At 33.6% G+C, this 11000-nt stretch overlaps 1 protein-coding gene across 1 annotated transcript; it reads left to right on the top strand.

The window, feature by feature from the left end:
- LOC105630172 (ENTH/VHS family protein) lies at positions 1-10226 on the top strand. Its single transcript, XM_012211908.3, has 8 exons — positions 1-398; positions 1646-1772; positions 2310-2557; positions 5056-5169; positions 5270-5426; positions 8176-8315; positions 8419-8454; positions 9206-10226. Exons 2-8 carry the CDS (start codon positions 1697-1699, stop codon positions 9995-9997), a joined length of 1563 nt encoding a protein of 520 aa, XP_012067298.1. The 5' UTR covers positions 1-398; positions 1646-1696; the 3' UTR covers positions 9998-10226.
- Positions 10227-11000: the final 774 nt, after the last annotated feature.

The following is an 11000-nucleotide window of genomic DNA, read 5'->3' as shown; positions in this document are numbered from 1 at the left end:
TCACTGAACCAGCACCTCGAGCTTTCTCCTACTACCTGCAAGGGTAAAATTGTAAATCTAAAGCTCACACGGTGAACACAAAACCGAAACCGTCCTTCCCACACTTGCAAAACCTGAATGCCCCAAAACTCAAAAACTTCAATACAACAAAACACAATCCGGCCCCCCTCTCTCTCTTGCAGTATTTTCTTTTTCTTTTTTGGTCTTTCGAGCTTTGACAGCTTTCCGTCCAATTCGAGGAAGTACAATTCGTATGGTTACGGCAAATTCCAGTTCCTTTTTCTGTTAATGCAAGTTCCCCAAGTCCTGAATCGATGAAAAATTTGTCCCGGAGGAGCAGCGCTATCCTTATCCGCCGTTAATTCTCCGTCAACCCTCACCCGCATTCTTCTCACCAGGTTGCTTCTTTTTGTTCTCTTTTTGGACCCTTTGGCTGTTGCTGTCTTTCTTCTTCTTCTTCTTCTTTTCCTTTTCTAATTTTCGCTGTCTTGTTTGGCTTATAGTTCAATTACATAGGTAGGTTAACCATGCTCGTTTTTTAAGAGGTTATTTAGTATTATCTTGAAGAAGCTGTTGGCTTTCTTTGTACTTCTTATGTGCTTTGTTTGTTTGAGACTTTATTTCTTGAGAGTGAATTTTTGCTGTAACTTCAATGCTTAATAAAACAGGGAGAGGTAAAGAGTTTTAGCTCTTAGGGCTTTGTGCTTTTTAATAATTTGTGAAGTGATTTCAAATTGTAGCATTTCTATTAAGTATATTTAAAACTTTATATATCAATGTGAAGCCTAAATCGTGTCCAATGTGAAAGATGGAAGCTTTTTCTTTATATGCCATAATTAAAGTTTGAACCTTTTTTCTTCATCACTCTGCTAAATGCAGCAATTTTTGTCCTCGTTTAATTTGATGAGTTTAGTTTCCCACATGACATTTGAAGTTTTTTGTTAAATAAAACCACTTGATCAAAATCCTACCTGATCCTTGTATTTTGTTATAGGCATGGCATATTCAAAATTATATTACCTAATCCCTGATGCTGAGTTTCTTAGTATCTAAACATTGCTACAGTAAGAAATTTTAAATGCATATATTGTATTTCCTTTAATAATCTAAAACTAACCTTCTGTAAATTTTTGGTTTCTTTTGTGTTCTTGATGTGGTGAAATAGACATGATGTTTTCTCAGTTGCCTTTTTGGGAACCGGAATCATCATAAAGTAATTAATTTATACCTAGAAAAGCTGCATTTCTAAAATAGATGACATTCTAAATTTGTGACTACATAGATTCAGGCTTTCAGCTTGTTATTTCCCTCGAGATGATTCATTATATTTCAAATTGGATATCTACACTCTATTTGGTTTTTATAAGCACGATAACATGTGAATTTTCTTTTAAATAATCTCTATATCCACATCGAAAGTTGCAATCGCATTAGGCATCTTCAAATTCTGAGATTTCATTCACTATGGGTTGAGGGAAATGGTCTCAAGTGTGGTAAATAGAAATATGCTTAATTTTGATGGTGTATTTTAATGCATAGTTATTTTCATGTATTGCATTTTGATTTATTCTGCTGACCATCGAATCAAGATTAATTTTGTTATTCATTTTTTTTTTGTTTCTTTTCTTTATTTTCTTTCACTTAGGTTTCCGTGGTTTTAAAGATCTGCTTTGTACATCATTTATTGGGAGAATCAATGGCAAGTTCATTTAATCCTCAGATTTTAGTGGAAAAGCTTGCCAAGCTCAATCATTCGCAAGCAAGCATAGAGAGTATCCTTTTGATAAGGATGGTGGATAATATTTTTCTTCTTTGTACTGTTAATTAGTGTCTAAGATAATTTCATTTGCAGTTTTCGTCATTATATATGGTCAGATGTCTATTCTCACAGTCTGATTGGTAACAAGCTGATTGATATCTTTAAAGAAAAAATGAGGGCTAGGATGCATTGATAACTTAAAAAGGAAAAAATGATGCGTTGCTACTGGGCTTTATTGAGGAACATTATGAAATTCTCCTTATAAAGTTTTCTAAGATTAGAGCTGTGTTATTATGGTTTTGGAATCCTCCATGGCTTTAACGCTGTATTTTTCCCTGTAGTTTGGAGTTTTGTTTGAAGAATTTGCTTCATGGATATATGGTCAGATGTCTATCTCACTTTTCGTGCTTTTATTTTTCACCATTAATAGATGACGGTCCATTTGCTATATGCATACGTATTAGCCCTTCATTTTTTGTCGTCTATATTGTGCAACCTTCTTTAAAGTGTGATTCTTTTGTCGCTAAGTTGCTATTCTTAATGCACTAAGCTTTATCGCATTGGTGTATTTTCCATATGAATAAAGCGAAGCAAGTTGTTGAAACCTGGGCCAGACAATTTCATTGTTCTCCACGTGAGCAGAGATTAGCTTTTCTGTACCTTGCAAATGACATTTTGCAGAATAGTCGTCGAAAAGGAGCAGAATTTGTTGGTGAGTTTTGGAAGGTTCTTCCAGATGCTCTTCGCGATGTTATTAATAGTGGGGATGAAGTTGGAAGAAATGCGGCCCTAAGGCTGGTAATTAATGCTTACTTTTGCAATATTTACTTTTGTTGAATGAGTTTATCGTACCTACTTTTTTGCCATGTACCAAGATGTCATAGGGAATAATCAGTTTTAAGGGGTTTAGAGTGTTGTATCCAGTGTTATCAGAATCTTATGATTCACGATTTGAATATACAATTTCATGCTAAACAATTCGAATCTTATGAGTGAATCGCAATCGAGCATGAATCTTATGATTTGAGTTGATTCTTATGTCCAACGATTCTCTTGCTCAATAAAGCAAGTAGAGAAGTCAAGGCAGAGAAAGAAAAGCAAGAGAATATAGTTATATTAGAAGATAAAGATGATGAAGGGCTTGAATTTGGAAATGATAATGAATAAGAATGGATTTGGATAGGAAATTTAATGGCTTGATAGTTTTTATTTTGTTTTTTTGATTTAAAATTTTAACTTCATAGTTTGATATTTTGTACTTGGACACTATACTTGTCATTAGGTTCTCTTTCATTTTGTGTTAATACATGGTTTGGAATTGAAATTTATATAAATACATTATTTGCAATTAAAGTTTTAGTATCATTTGATAAAAATAATGGAAATGCATCCATAAATGTATATGTATTTATTTTTAATTAATTTTGAAAAGTTTCTCGATTCTAAAAGTGAGAATTTTGATTCTCGATTCGATTCTCGAGTTGACAACCATGGTTGTATCTTTGTAAATAAGATCAGGGTATGTTGGGATTAAAGAAAGAGAACCAATATTATATTGAGCTCATTTAAATTACTACTTTTGAGTATGCTATTATGCAATTGCTATCTTATATGTTCTATTTTACATGAAACTCATGAGACCAAACAATTCTATCTTTAATGTTCAATGTTCATAATCTCATGTGACATAGAGGTGCCATATAGCAAGAGCACTGTTGTGCTATATTTAATTAAGCAAAGCCATTAAATATAAATGCTGGAATTTGAATGTAATAAAGTGAAGAAAAGTGTGATAATTTTGCATTTTTTAATGTTAAGGATCATTTCAAACTGCATACACGTATGGTTTTAGATAATCACTCAAACTACCTTATAGCCTGTTTTGTACCAGGATTTCAGCCTACCATTATATTATTTCTATGCAGGCGATTCACCAATCACCTGGAAATGGTAGGCAAAAAACATGAGAAATGACTGTTATCTTATAAAATGCTCCTTTAGGTTATAAATTTCACTTAATATCTTCACACCTTTTCTTTTTTCTTTTTTGGAATTACATGTTAATCAATTATTGTTTTTCTTGATTAAGTGATTTTGTTAATGGCCTTAAAAAATTCACTGCAGCAGCGGCTGATTTGGACTGATTAAGTGTGTTTCAGTTTGATTTTACAACTTGGTTTCTATTTCTGTTATTGTTTCTGATTTTGTTATTTTAAGACCTTGCTTACATGACCGTTTGAATACAATGACTGGATGCATGTTAATGTTTTGTTGTAAAAAACTGTTCCCCTGGTACATGGTGCTATCCAAAGTTTCTTCTCTTTATCTTAACTTGCCAAATATCCTGCAACTTATATTCAGTGTGCAACCCCACCCACCTCCCCACTCCCCTACCCTGGGCCTGGGTGTGGCCAGTCGATGGTCTGTCTCCTTGATAGTCCAAGTAGACGTTGTACCATCATCTTAACTTCAAGAGCAACAAAATTACAAGTGTCATGGAATGAGCAAAGATGTCTGGATGTGTTAATGTTGATGCTGATTAGGGTTTTAATTGTTAAACAAGATGGGTTATACAATTAAAGGACCTCTGTGCGTCTTGATTTTCCAATCATACATGATTCACAATTGGCTGGTCAACTTCCATATTTCAAGTTCCATCAAATTCATATTTTTATTACTTTATATTGCAGTCTATGATTTTCCACATTTATATCTACCCAAATGAAGTTATATTACTTAAAATTGCCAGGAGTTCTCAACCACAAATTAGTTACGGACGAGGACCAATTAACACACATCTTTTCCTCCATGTTATCTTCCAATACCAATGATAAGATATTTAAAATTCCAAGAAATCCTGTAATTCCTAGAAAGATAACACTGCTCAAAATTCTCCAATTCAGCATCACTTGCCTGCAACAATTGTGGAGTAATTTCAAAATAATTAAAAGAGGGAGAAGGCGAATATATGCATCACACTTCCCACCAGTATAGTTTACCTAAATTAAATATTTTATTTTGGTTTCAATCTTCCATACTTCATTACTAAGGTAATGTTTTTGACAGCATGATCTCATGATTCTGTTATTTGGTTCTTTAATGCTCTTGTGAAATTTGTTTATTTATTTGTTCCTGGAATTGCTGGGACAATTACATTTCTATTTTTGCAAGATATATAAACTCATAAGCCATATTTCAATATGTTTGATTGCAGGTCAACTTATTAATCAATTGTGTAAAAGTTACCTGGCTTTACTTCTTATGATTGATTCTCTTGTATTGTTTTTTGAATGCAGATTGGCATATGGGAAGACAGAAAAGTTTTTGGTTCCCGTGGGCAAATTCTGAAGGAAGAGCTTGTGGGAAAGCACTCAGATAATAATAGAAATGGAAAGCATTTTGGCTTCAAAGTAGTAATTGAATTCTGATGAGTCAATTTTCCTTGGCAGTTGTACTTTTGTGTATGTTTTGAAAACTTCATTGATCTCCTACTTTGTCTCATTCAAACAGAAGCAGCCTGCTGGAAGTACGTTAGACAAAATAATTTCAGGTTATGAAGTTGTTCACGGTGGTCAGTTGGATGAAGATGTCATAATAAACAAATGTAGGAGTGCTATGAGCAGTCTTGAGAAAGCTGAGAAGGAAATTGGAGGCAACATTAAGTCAGGTGAGTTGTCTAAAAAATTCATGATAACAGTATGTTTTACTGATATTTTAACTGTACATTTTTTGTTTCTCAGTAATTAGACATTTGGCTACTGAAGATTACATGCTGAAAATTTAAGATCTGGGTCGTTTTAGTTTCAACTATTTAAAGAAAATAGTTTACACTTGGCTACTAAATTTGTCAGTTGACTTCAAAACTTAAAAAGAACACGACATTATTGTAATACAATTTGTGTTGATCATGGTAATTGTGCTCATAATGGTTAGAAGATGTAATGGTGATAATCTTGGTGGTGGCAAGGAAAATATATGTGCTGGTGGTGATTTTGGTGTTTGGATGAATTTTTATTTGTGGTGATGGTAGTGAATGATAGCCGTGTTGGTAATGAAGATAATGGTGGCTGGGGTTGGGAGTAATAGTGGTTAGAGCAGTATTAGAGCCTGTTACGAATGTCCGAATGATAGTTGTGGGCTAGTGTTAATTTATATGAGTAACCTTAATAGATATAATGATGGTGATAGCATTGGTTGTGACTATAATGGCAACAAGAGAAGTGGGGTGATGGTAATGATAGTGCGTAAAAATCCCGGGGGTGGATTCTTTTCATTTATTTCACACATTGAGTTACTTAAAAATTAATTGATTATTCAAAACCAAAGTGGTGTTTGTAACGCTATTCAATAAATAAAATTTAGCACATAATAATTTTAAACGATTACATAGTGTTTAAATGTACCGAGCTAAAAAATTCACTTAAATATTAAGAAGCCTAAAATTCCTGAAACTTGTACTTAATACAGGTCATTGGCCTCTTAAAGAACTTCACAATTTATAAAAATTTTATCACTTATATTATTCAGGACTTAAAATCAGCTCTTAAATTTTCGGTATTTAGTTTTTACTTTTACCAAACTTACGTAAGTCTGAAAAGAAAATAATTGTAGAGTATACACACACGCACACGTAAATAGTTAAGAATGTTAGCAAAAAAGCTTTACAAATTAAGTGTTAAAATTTGCTTTTTAATGCAATACATGTTCAATAAAGGATAATAAGTTTTTTTATGATAATTTCCATATTAAGCTTAGAAGTCTGGATTTGTTAATTTGACTGTCACAATATGACAAACATATCCTGTAAAACAAGATGGAAAGGTGATGCATTTTTGGCCTTTATGATTGCTTGGGTGGAGCATGAGTGTTGACATAGGTTTTTGATATGATAACTCCTAAATAATTTGATGGTGTGAATCAACTTTACATCTTTGTTAAAGTAATTTAATGTATGAGAGATACGTATATCATAAAAATAATTTGGATTCATCTAACTATTACACCTCCAAGTTCTTTTTGTAATGTTCTTCATGCTGATATATTTGGCCAAATTTTTTCACTTACACCCTATAGATCGTAAGTTGGGTGTATTGACTGGGGTTTAGATTGGATCTATTTTGTTAAGTTTTCCTGAATTTATTATTTCAAGAGAAGACAAAAATATGGAATAAGCAGCTTTACTGTTTTGTTTTTTTCCTTTTACTGACTTTTGAAGTATATTATTTTTACTACAATTCCTGATTGTTCAATTGCATATTCAGATTCAAAATGAAAGAGAGATTTTCTTTTTTAAAGTTTACTGAGTAAACTCTCTTTCCTTGTTAGTTTTCCTCTTATTTGATTTTTATCTTATAAATTCCTTTATTTTTCTAATTTTTATTTTATATATATATATCATATCGTATCGTATCTTATCATGATGGAATATGTATATTCAAATAATATATGGTATGCAATGGAACAGTGGGTAATTCCCAAGAGATAATTAATAGAAACAGAAAAATAAATGTAACTATAAGCAAATTATTGACTAATATATTAATGTAATATATATTTTTATTTTTATTTTTATTAATAATTTAAATTTTTTTAGTGACAAACGTATATTTTCTCACCTCTCCAGAAAAAAGAAAAAAAAGATGTTTTTTTTTTTCTGCTAATTAATTTCCATTTATTTTTACTTTGTAAAAACTTTATTTTGGTTTATGCTGTTAAACCTAGAAAAAGCATGCAACTTGTTTGCTACCTTTTTCTCTCCAGGTATGTGTAACTATACAAAAGAAATGAACCTATCTTAACATGGATCTGCATATTAACATGGCCCCTATCAGCAAGGGCAAAAAAATGGCTTCCACACGTCCAATTACAAAATCCAATGTTCTTTTTTCCCATTTTTTTGTTGTTCCCTGTTAATATCATTGTATAATGCCCACTTCCCCTGATTTTGAAATTTTATTCCCATTTTAATGTTATATTGTTCCATTCTGTTGTTTAAGAAAGGTTACTTTTAGTATTACGGTATTCAGTGATGAACCGTGAAACAGCTGATCAATTATGATGTTTTGCTCTAGGTTTTCCATTGGAGGAGCATTAATTTAGCTAACACTTTGTCCCACTGTTCTAAACTCTATTGGCTTGTTTGTGAAACTGAAGAATATCGCCAATGATGAAGTATTTTATATGCATGTATAACAAATAACATGTTATTTTGGCATATAACGTATAGCATGTGTGAATAAAAAATGTCTTTTCTTTTTGGCAGCCATGTCTTACTGGAGAGTTAATTTTCCTTGTCGGATATCATTGATTTGTTTGATCAGTATTCTTAGAAAAAAAGTCGGCATTTAAAATTTCCTAATGATCCATGGCTTCATGCCACTGCAGCTTCTGTCTAAGCTATCCTTTCTGTTGAACAGGACAATTCCATGGAGCTGCATTTTTGGAGGAGTTTCAAGGGCACCATGCTATTTTGAGGGACAGCATCGAACAACTGACAGTCATTGAATCATCAAGGGCAACTCTTGTGTCTCACCTGAGAGAGGCGCTCCAAGAGCAGGTTTGTTGGGCAAGCTATTCTACAGAAAAAAAAAAATGTTGTTTGATATTATGATTATTCTGTAATTTGATGGCAGATTAAAAAGGAAATGTTTTTGAAACAGGAATCCAAACTGGAACAAGTTCGTAATCAACTTCAGGTTTGTCTTCATGTATATGTACTACTTAAGTTGACTACTAATATTTCTTATTTTATGACATGATGATAAATTATAACTGGAATCTCTCCAAAAACTATTTTTATGGTGAATCCTACGCACTGGAATTTTCATGAAAATTGGTTGAAATATATGCTTGACTGTTCCCATCATGTAGTTCCTTTCGTTTTGTAAAATGATCAGTAGCAGAGTCTTTACACTTTTTCTTATTCATTTCTCTAAATTGAATGTTTTAGATGATGGTGATCATACATGCTTCTTACTGCTGCTCATTTGCTTGGGTTAAGTTCCTAAGCTTATAACCTAGCATTTTGAGTGAACCTGTATTAGAGCATAGATTATTAATCCTGCAGCAGCTTCATTTAATTTATGCTTTGTCACCTTTGCATTTGATGGGTTATTCTCATCTCTCCTGTTATTTTATCTGTTCACAAATTCTCATTAGCTTTGCCAGTTAATTTAATGTAACATTTTATACAGTACTTTCCCTTTTTTTTTTTTTTTTTGCCTCTTCTTGACTTTGGCTTTGAGGTCAATGTCTGGCTGTTTTACCTTCTAGGGTTACTAATGTGCTAACATTGATTACTTTCATTCACCTTTCGTACCTGTTTAATGCGTGTGAAATGCTTTACAAATTTTGTAGTTTTAGCACACCCGGAGTTAGACATAGTTTAGCAAACTGATCGTAAGCATGTTTCTGTTCTCCCTTCAATATGTATTGTTGTGTGTGCAGGCTGCACTCTCCCAGTCAGAACACGCTAACAATTTCTGCCAGCAGTCGCTGCATTCGAATAATGTGCAGTTATCAGTGGAGCAAAGTTCAAAGGAAGCTAATACTTCTGTTGCACCTCAAAGCTTTATACCTGGAGACAGGGAACAATCAGCTCCTGCAATGTACACACGGCAGGCATCTTTTCATGAAAAAACTGGCCACATTGAGGAAGATCCCCGAAAATCTGCAGCTGCTGCTGTGGCGGCAAAATTAACCGCGTCAACATCCTCGGTCCAGATGCTTTCTTATGTTCTCTCTTCTCTCGCATCTGAAGGGGTCATTAATAATCCAGTAAAAGAATCTTCTGGTGAATTCCCCTCTGAAAAGAGGGCTAAGATCGAGAACGACCAGCCTTACATACCAACTCAGAATCCCCTGCAGCAACCACTGCCTCCGTTCCAACATCCCGAATCTTTCCAAGTGGCCACCACAGGTCAGCAATTAACTTCAAATGACCCACCACCTCCTCCATCATCACCTCCACCACCACCGCCACTACCACCTATGGCACCATATTCTATTCCACAGTATATGCAGACTTCAGGATCGGTAAATGCTGTGCCATACAGCTACAGCATGTCCCAGCAACAACCGCCTTCCTTGAGCGGCTATGCAGGAGGTGGGACTCAAATGACAGGTATTGCTCCCTTTACGGTGCCCCCCACAAATTCATACCAAAGTTATCAGGGTTCAGATGGTAACTTGTACAGCCAACCGTCATCCATGCCTATGGCACCAATTACCCGGCAATGAGGTGGACTTTGCTGAGGGAACAATAGATCTCAAAATCTAATGTAGCTTTTTAGTTACCCTTGTACCTTTAATCATACACAAATTAGATTTGCACATAGTAAAATGTTTGTTTGTAACTTGAATGTTTTTGGCAATGGCTTTGAAACAATTCCTTTGGATTGTTCTATGGAGAAATAGATTTAAACTGATTTAGTAAGGCTCATAAATATTAGATTTTACTGGTTGAGGATGTGTTGCTTCTTTTCCTGTTGATTGTGCCACTTGTATGTTCAAAGTTTATTATGTGAGATTTTTGTGGGTTCTTCAGATTCGTTATTTGTTTATAATAAATTTTAATGTTGCGTTTGGATTTTTGAAATTCATCATGTTTATACATTAAACATGTGTTGTATAAATCTAAATTCATAAATATTTTGTTAATTTAAAGAATTGAATATTAATCAAATGCAAGAATTTAGACGCAACATGCGGCATGATAGAATTGGTCTTTACTTGGATTTTGGTTTTATTGCTGAAAAATGAAAATCCATTATCAACTGTGCTGCTATGCCTAAATGCATATGAATGGAAATTATCAGTTGCATAGGTTTTATCTATAAATGAATTTTGTAATTTGATATCTTGTAAATAGCGAGATACATCAAGTTCGAGCGAAGTTATCACAAATTGATGTGTAGCTCACGCGTAAATAAGCTTCTTGCTATTATGTACACGGTGGAGCTGTTCTCAAATTGATGGGAAGAAGACAGAAGGACGGTGGTGATGAAAGAATCACGTGGTGATGACGTGCCAAAGGAAGCTTTAAGCAGCCATGAGCATGTTTCCCCTTTTTCTTAGACATTTCAAATAAAGAAAGATATTTAGAAATTTTTTAGGGTTCAGAGCAGAGACAGCATTCTCTGACCAGTGCTTTTCCTTTTACCTCAAACATGGTCACATTATAAGTTCTTTGACCATTTTAGTCAAAAACACACAAAGCACTCTACTTTGAGTTCCCATGGTT

Source organism: Jatropha curcas, chromosome 1, assembly GCF_041381405.1.
Source record: "Jatropha curcas cultivar XTBG-Jc1 chromosome 1, XTBG_Jcur_1.0, whole genome shotgun sequence".
NCBI classification, from domain to species: domain Eukaryota; kingdom Viridiplantae; phylum Streptophyta; class Magnoliopsida; order Malpighiales; family Euphorbiaceae; genus Jatropha; species Jatropha curcas.
This window is presented reverse-complemented; position numbering and strand designations above follow the sequence as displayed.